General features: G+C 39.5%; 1 protein-coding gene across 1 annotated transcript; it reads right to left on the bottom strand.

Annotated features, from left to right (window-relative positions):
* Window positions 1–6673: 6673 nt before the first annotated feature.
* Window positions 6674–7873, bottom strand: chst6 (carbohydrate sulfotransferase 6). Its single transcript, XM_053319538.1, has one exon. The coding sequence runs from the start codon at window positions 7871–7873 to the stop codon at window positions 6674–6676; it is 1200 nt and encodes a 399-aa protein (XP_053175513.1).
* Between the last annotated feature and the right edge of the window lie 1466 nt (window positions 7874–9339).

Here is a 9339-nt window from a genome sequence, read left to right as displayed (position 1 = left end):
TTTTCTCCTCCTCACAGGCTTGGATATCAATGTCAAACAAGAATAAAGAGACATTTCCTTACACATCTTTCAAAATAAAAACGTATTTGCTGAAGCAGCATGTTTGCAACATGTAATAAAATGCATTTACACAGAGTACATTTAACACACCTGAGAGCCTGTATACTACCAGGCTCTCCAAACATTTCATATTAACATTAATAGTTTATGTATAAAGTGCTTTAAAAACACATGTACCTCATCAGTTATTAGCCACACCAACACTTCTGCATGTTATAGCTTATTATCTACAAATAGCATTTACATTACTGCTGGCCATTTCCCAAAATAAACTGTTTCCTTTAAGGTTGCCTTAGGTTTATTTGTTGCTTCCTCTGAGAATTCATTGACACTCTGACAGTAAGCCGTCAGCAGTCAAGAGTTTATTAAAAGAAATTACAAAATTCATGTTATTCTTTTCACAATATCCATGTTCTCTTATTGCTTATCATCTGGTCAGTTTATTTTCTGTCTGAATGTTTATTAGCTATAAACTGCCAAATCCTGGATGACAGTGTCCCTGAATGCATCACTAGCTAAGTGGTCCCTACAAGATGAGGAGGCTCAGTGTTGTTTCAGGGATTTTAGGAATCTATTCAATTTAATTACAGGCAATTTCACACTGTGTTTAATGTGGAATCTGACATTCTTTATCTTTAAATGTCACTGCTTTAGGCAAAAAGAAAAAAAGAAGGTCTGGCCTTGTAGAGAAAGAAGACATTTAGCATTCAGCTTCTTTCTCATAAATGTGAGCTGCTGGGAGATCCGCCATTAGTCCCAGATGTTCTGCTCTGCATTCAACAGCATCATTGTCTGTGTGTACATTACATCTGCATAATGGGCAAGTTATGGCGCAACCACCACTGATGAACAAGAGCACATACTCACAGTCTTAGAGAATGCACATGCATTGGATTCCTGAAGCTGCAAAACACAAGCAAGGAAAACAAAAAAAAATGGTTTTATGTGATCAGTTCAGGAATTGACAAGTTTTCTCATCGAATTTTTAGAATGAACATTTTAATAAAGTGAATATTACCAATTTTTTTTGCATCTGCCAAGACCCCATAGAAATCTCAGAGACCATTTCGACATCATGTAAAAGTCCAAAACCCTTCATAGTCCAATTGTTAATGAGAGATTCTATTTTGAAGGAACAAACAACTAATTTCCTGTTTTGTTCTGAGTGTCTGTTTGCTCCAGTTTCACCTGCAGTTATTTGTTTTTAAATAATATATCCCAAGTTCAGTTGCACATTTTGTAATAATAATAATAGGGGATATTGTTTTCAGTATAGCATGGGGAAAATGCTCACTGCATTGTGTCAGCTGGTCAACATATAGGCAGACATAACATAGGCCTACTGACACAGTGAATTATAATTACAATATTCTGAGGAGCTGCATGTGTCACAGTGTAAGATGCAAGGACAACGAATCAAGAGGCAGAATTCACAGCTGTTTTGTCAGCAGTAGAAAAGCGCCACCCAGGGGGCACAGCTGGAAATGGATGGTGAACAGGGTGGGATAGATGAGTTATGATTGGAACTGCCTCATTGTCATGCAAAGTGGTGTGCGGTGGTTCAGAGTGACAATATGCAGCTGTGCAACTGTACTGTTAGTGAAACTGTTGGAAGAGTGTGTGTTAAGCTGTCTGAGATACAACAGTCTCTGTGGAGCTTTTCTGCTGACGTTGTCTTAATCATCCATATGTGTGCAATCCAACCATCCATCAGCTACACCCGCTTAACATACACACCCACAGACAGTTTGGTTCAGTGGTCTTTCTCTTTGGAATAGTAGAGAGCTACATTGTCATCAAGTATAACTACACAGGGGTTTTTTTTAACTATGGCATACCACTATGACTTAGCCTATATATTACACAAGCAGTGCTTAGTGGTGGAAGAGGTATTCACATCCTTGAATCGTTGAGTAAGTTTCAATACCACACAATATATAATACAGTTACAAGTAAACATCAAGCATTTAAAATGTGTAAAATACTGAGGTATTATTATTAATATAGCAATGTTATTATGAATCTATAAATATGCAATTATTACTCATTTTTATAAAGATTCACTGCTAGATCTGCTTCACTGTGAACTCCATTTTCAGGCTTCAAGTTTCCACATCAGTGTTTTGGTTTTTTAAATTTTGGAAGTGTAGGGTGGAAGGGGACTTTAATCTGTCAGATAAATATAGTGGAATAAAAAGGTACAATATTTTCTCCTGAAGCATACTGAGCTAAAACTAAAAAAGTTACTTAGAAGGAAATGATCGACTGTTAAATGTAATATTTCAATATAATCCAATTATAAAGAATGTAATAACTTACTTAGTATATAAAAGCTTTCTTAAATGATCCATCCCCAGTATTAACTATTTCATCAGTGTGCCTGCTCACTAGTACAATCCTGTTATGATTCTAGTAAGCAGTATTTACTGGATTCAGACAGCAGATGGTGCTCTGATGTAAATTATACTAACATGAGAAACTAATGTCATCTTTACAGGACTGAGGGGTCAGTAAAAAAACATATTTCAGTTAAGGGCAACAGAATAAAAACAGGCAAAGGTTTCATGTAAATATTTATTGCAGTCATTAGTACCATAAAGTTTCTGCTTCATAAATCATTTTCAGATAAATACGAGAACAGGTCTGTCAGCTAACCCTCCGTCAGGCACCGACACTGTCAGCTGGCTCTGCATACAAACTAAAATAGCATCAAGTCTAATAGAAAAGGCACAAAATGTTGTTTAAACACGACAATAAAGTGTTTCTTATCGTTCACATTGTATAGGGACACGTAGAGTTACATGTTCAGGCACTTTATGAAATCAGTGGCAACTTTTGGGAAACTTGTCCTATTGTGGCTGAAGCATCACAGAGCAGAAAAAATCTAATCACTGGTGTTATTTCATCATTCCTCAGTGCCGCAGTCCATAAGTGAAATGATCATATTGGTGTTCGTACAAGTTGTACCCGTTAAAGTGATTCACTGTTGATTTTGTTGTGTAATATCTGAGTTGTGAAAAAAATTAGTACTCTTTTTTTTCTCAGATTGTTTGAGGAAATTAAAGAAACCTCCACCCCTCCAAAAACATACACATATGTGTCGAACACCCCCTGGAGGGATCTCAAGCTGGGGGTGGGGACAACTCCTTTACACCATTATATTACAAATCACAGACTTCTCATTTTCCAAAACATCTGATTGTCTGTTTTGTCTCCTTCTGGGCAGCTGCTGCAGTATCAAAATGAACTTAACACTTGTTCCATAACAGAGAAATACTGTAAATAATATTACAATCATATTATTATCTTTCATTATCGTTGCATGGTGACAATGGTGGGGTAGATCATCCTGTAAGAATGTAACTTTAAAACAATCAAAGCACATATAGGGAGACAATTGCCTTCAATGTAGAAAAAAAACATTAAAAATTCCATTTGAAAAGTGTGTGATTTGCAGCAAATGGGATCAAACATGCAAAAACACCAGTATGGTCCTTTATGTGGAATGAAATCTATTATAATCATCAAAAAATGTTCCGTTGTTTTTTTTATTTGATCAATTTATAGGTAATGTAGGAATATTTATTCATATTTTTGCTTTTTATTACTGGTGATATATCAATGTGGATAAAAAGTGAGTGATGAGGAGCAGAGATGGAAAACCCTCTCTATGATGATTTATATCAAACAAATAACTCTAAGACTGCTGTTAGACACTGATAGAAGAACACAGTGCTCAGTTCATTTCTCTCTTTTGAACACTTTTGTGGGAGCTACAAACACACATTAATGCAAAAGAGTGGAATACCTGACAAGGACAGCATGCAATATAATGCTCTGTCTGGAAATCCATATACATTTGTATTTATGCACTTTCCCTCAAACACACGCACACACACACATACACACACACACACACACACACACACACACACACACACACACACACACACACACACACACACTGACAGAACATAATGTACTCAGTGAACACTCTGTTCCACATGCTGCAGAAGTCTCTGGCAGACACACAGAGCTCAGCAACACAGATTCTCATCTTCTGCAATGTTAACTCTTACTGACAGTTTCTCTTTTAAAGCATACTGTGACATGTCAACCTAATAATTTAACTTCAACAGGACCCTATCACCATAACTGACTATGTCAATTCAAGTGCTGGTGTTAAATTGAACAAACGGCAATGACACTAATGGAATAATCCACCTTACACATTTCATTTCAGGATATTGGTGGTATTATATTTCTGATGAGCTATGTTTGAACAGTCCTTTAGGGTGGAATTTTCCTTTAGACGCTCTTTTCTTATTAGAGTCACATTGTACATTTTGCCATGCTAGCTGCTCTGTGGCTCCTCCCCAAAGACAAGCTGTTTTTAATTTCCTGCACCGCTAAAGCTAAACCGGCACCGTGTCCCAGCTCCATACCACAAAACCAGTTTTATCAAGGATTTGAATGTGAAATCAGTTGTCTATTAAAAAAGGGATAGCACGAACATACACGTAGCTGTATACGTGCCCACCAAAGTTGCTTGTTTTATGAGTGTAGGTTCGATGGACTCAAAAACTGAGGAGCAACTGATGACTGGAATAAATTTAGTCATTAAAATGGAAAGTGTGGAAACAAAAACAAATTTTCTTCCTTGGAAAAAAAACATCTTGCTTTCTCTTTCTCATACCTGTGTTATCTAACTAAAGGACCTGAAAGATCCTAAAATGCCACATAAATCTGAGGGATCTGCATAAGTCTCTGTGGGTTTGTCTCTATGAACAGCCCCTTTCATATTACACATAAGAGTTTGATCCATTGGTATTATAAAATATGGATTGTTGCAGCAGCTTTACAAAACTGACAAATGTATAAAAATCATTAATGGTTTGTATACTAATTGCCAACTGCATGGCCAGATCTACTATACAGGGGCCTTTGAGCAGAAAGAACCCTCAATGATGGGGCCCCAACATTCTGCAGTGCAACATAGTAATGTATTCTTCATATATACTGTTGTAATGTGCAACTAGGACACAGCCCAGGTTTCCTAAAATGTCCTAAAAGAAAATATATATTGTCTAAGCAGTTCTGCTCCACATGAAAAACAATAATTGACGCTCATAATGTGACAAATTAAAGGGAAACTGCCTTGATGCTTGACATTTTCTCTATAGACTTATAATTGATCAATATTGACAGAAAGCACTAAGAAATTCTGAATACTAACTACTAACTGTAGTTAATTTGTCTTTATAAATTAGGTTCTGAAGATGTAAATCAACATGATTTAACATTCTACTATTGACTACATGCTTTGATCTTTAATCACTGTCAAACGTATTCTACTCAAAACACTAGCCATTTAGTGTACGAAAAATAAAATTAATCAGTTATTAATCAATCAATAAAAAAGAGAGCATTTCATGTAAACAAACATAAATAAATGGGGGATTCCAGGAAGCAGTTATAGTTATAGTTAGCCAGTTTAAGTAAACATCTTAATGCGGCCACTGAACAGCAATCATGTATTTCAGATGCCTAAACACAAGTAGAAGGGTAATGAGATAGAGGTGCAACCATCACATTTGACCTTCAGTTCTCATGTCACTTCTTGTCGGGTGCATTATATAATTTTAAACAGTGACCATACAGACAGCTGAAATTAATTTGGGAACATAAGATATATCGGCGCAGCCTTGGTGGTTGTAGTTTCTAGTTGTGGATCCACTTTGTGTATTTCTGCCTAGTTCAGCAATACACAAGTGTTGTTTCACTGATTCAAATTCCGCACATAAAGCCAGAAGTGAAACCACGGCAGTATTTTGGCTAACAATGTAAGCATGCTTCCTGTCCTCCCCGTATAACATCAACTAGCATCCTGTTTCAGTGACGATACTGGCCTCAGACTGGCCATACCGTGTCACTATTCAACAGTCTTCTGTTGGGATCAAACCAGCCTTCAGGGGACACTGGCACGATGCCCGGTTTAAAGCAATGTGGATTCAAATGGAGGGAATTTGCATCAGTTCTCTGGTAATAGCTGATCATTACACACTGATGTTTCAGACTGAAACATGTGCTGTGGCATGCGCTGACTATATTCTGTCTACCTGTCAGCACTAGACTCCTTACACTGTAAAACCCAGGTCCACAAAATTCATAAACTGTGCACACAAAGTAGAAAGTAACTGTGCAGTGCTTTTGTCTGTTTGTCCGGACCATGTCATCATCAGCTTCCTTATGTTTTCATCCAATTATTGAATGTGTGGTCATGCAAATTTAGGTTGTGGTAGATTCACAGGTACTTTGCAACGCATGTTAGGTGTAAAGACTGAGTTTTGCCAATAAGAGTGGTGTGATATGCAGCCCTGAACATCAGGTGAAGAATGGTCAATTTCACACTTACACCCTGTCACTGAGTGTGTGGTGTGTATTAGTCATGAATCTATGCTTTAACCCTGTACATCAGGCCAATGTTCCCTGAGTTGAGGAATCAGCCTGTGATAGCACTCACTAAAGACTAATACAGCCAATAAAGCCTGAATAGAATATAGACTTCAGCCCACAGTAGTGTCTCTGTGATATTGTCTCTGTCATTTATGTTTTAACTTTTACTGGGATGTTCTGTTTTGGCTGGTAACCAACTGAACTGATAAGGTTCGCGTGGCACCAGCAGATCTATGTCAAGTCTCTTTTGCTCTTTTTCACTGTTAACTGTCCTGTACCCGAGCAATGACATAGCCCCCTTACACACTTCCTGGATACGCTTAACTTTGTTGTATGGCAGCGAGGTACGCCAAGCCTGGGAGACATCAGCAGCGTTTCGTGAAGTGATTTTGAAGGCCTCTTTCCTGGTGCCTTTACCTTTTCCATGGGTCGTCTTGTAGATCCATTCCTCCAGCTGTTTGGTCATGTCCAGACCTACAAAGTCATACATGGCAGTTATTTCCCCAAGTGGGTTTCGCGCCACATCCTCATAGCGGACCATTTTGTAGCGGCCTTTTAGAAAGGGAGGGGGCTTCAGTATGGCCCTCTCATTGATGCGCACATGGCTACGGCAGATCTCCTGCATGACTTGATACTGGACCTCAGCTGCTGGAATGCTCCTCTGCTCCAAGACGACCGCATTATCACTGACGAAAGCTTTGGCTGACTCCTCTCTGGACCGCATGACAGCCCGTGGGTCTCGAACCAGATGGATGATACGAAGGTCTAGGCTTGGGTCTTGCAAGAGCGGGTAAAGAGATTCAAGTTCAAAAAATCGAACTTCTTTCAACACCACGTGACTGTAAGTACCACACGCCTCCTCCACCCCCACGAGGCCCCTAGAGTCACACGCCAGCAAGCAGTGAGTCTGGTTGCTGAACTTGATGCGTGGTGTGAGAGGGCACGCTGGGGGTGAGCACAGTGCTCGACTGTGACTCCACATGAACAAGGAAGACACGTTGTGGTGCTCTGGCAGGTAGGCCTCCATCACTGTGAAATCACACTGGAATACGCTACGTAATAGATCCCTCACAGCCATTCGGACTGCTCTCGCACTGGGCTTCTGCAGTTTGGTCCACACATGCCAAGCGGGCTCCATAAGATAGAAGACAGATGGGTGTTGATTGAACACCTGACCCAGGAACGATGAGCCTGATCGCCACGACGACAACAACAGCACGTGAACTTTGCCATTAGAGGGGGCGGAGCCGCAGGGGCTGAGCTGGACATACCAGCCGCAGAACAGCACCACTGCTGCCCCCTGCAGGATCACCAGGAAGATCATGGTGCTGAGGTTCACTCTGCAACGGGGCATCATGGCTGTGGATCACCGGTAGCTCTATGGTGCTAGATGTGTATCTTTCTCTTCTTTGTCCCCTGTGGAGCTGTGTTGCCTCTGCTGCAGGAAAGACAGAACAGTGAATGTGAATAAGAGGGTTAATTGGAAGGAGAGAGAGAGAGAGAGAGAGAGAGAGAGAGAGAGAGAGAGAGAGAGAGAGAGAGAGAGACATTGATATGTTGAACACAAAATTCTTGTTTCCAAAATGTACAGTCTTCCTTGGAAAGCACTGCTTAGCAAATGAGACCAATTTTATCCTAAAAGAGTAGTATCCAAATCATTAGAGCACCTGCCTCACAAATTAGATTAAAAGTTGATAAAACAGAGGAAAAAAAAAAGACACAACATTAATGAAAATGCTGTTTGTACAAGAAACAATCCACATTGCTGACCGTCTACAGATCAACAAAATCAAAATCTCCATTACCCCTTTCTTTGAGTTTTAAAGTAAATTAAATTCATAATTATATTCATCCCCAGTAATTCAAAGTCAGGTGTCATGAATGTATCTAGGACGAAAGAAATTGTCGACATTGTTGGGTTCATTTGTACACTGCCTTCATCAGAGGACAACTGTCTTCAGTATGTGGAATATGTGCTCAATACAACAGACAGAGCTACATATTTATGAGAGCCAAGAGGCTGCCAACTACTTTGTATCTATATGTGTGAATGCACTGTAACACACCTGATTATCCAACCGTCTGCAGTTGAGTTGCATTGTGGGCAATGTAGGTTTAAGGTTTTGAGATAGAATGCATTAAAAAGAAGATATCTCTGGTTCTGTTGAAGTGAGTCCAACATTAAAGAGAGCAATGTTAAATTGGTGGTGTACATTTTGAAAGCATATAGATAGATAAGGACATAGGGGGAAAATGCTTCAGAAGTATTGGCCAGAACCATAGCCTATATTAAGACACTAATCTAATGTGTTACCAAAAACCTCTGTCAATAAGAGTGCAACTTTGGGTTCAATGGTGGGTCTGCTGCCAAGTTTTAGTTAAGTTCTGACTTTAAAGGAAGTCAAAAAGCACAAATCAGTTGAAGTCAAGCCTCCGTTAACTGATGTTATACTAAGAGACGCAGGCCCACCATCCTGCGTGTGGGACAAGAGAAACCTCTGCTGCATCAGTGGGAAAGTGATCAGCTCGTCAACTGTGTTATTTTTGGTAATGTCCTCCCAGAAAACACCAGGGGGATAATGGTGAGTGGAGTACTATAGATATAGGACAGAAGCAATGCAGTTGGAGGTCACTGCTGACTCTTAATTGCTGCTAACCCTGCAGCCTGGCCCTTTTCAACAGTATTTGCTTTACTGACATTACACATCAGCTTTAAGATGATACGTTATGAGCTTAGCTTTTGTCAGCAGTATCTTTCTTCATTCTCTACCATCATCAGGTGCCACCTACTGTATGAACTTCCTAAACATCAACACACTCACA

This window comes from Scomber japonicus, chromosome 5, assembly GCF_027409825.1.
Source record: "Scomber japonicus isolate fScoJap1 chromosome 5, fScoJap1.pri, whole genome shotgun sequence".
In the NCBI taxonomy this organism is placed as follows: Eukaryota; Metazoa; Chordata; class Actinopteri; order Scombriformes; family Scombridae; genus Scomber; species Scomber japonicus.
The sequence above is the reverse complement of the archived record's forward strand: the minus strand, read 5'-3'. Positions and strand labels throughout refer to the sequence as shown.

Excerpts from the sequence above, each read along its gene's own strand:
- chst6 (XM_053319538.1), bottom strand. The coding sequence starts at position 7,873 with ATGATGCCCCGTTGCAGAGTGAACCTCAGCACCATGATCTTCCTGGTG.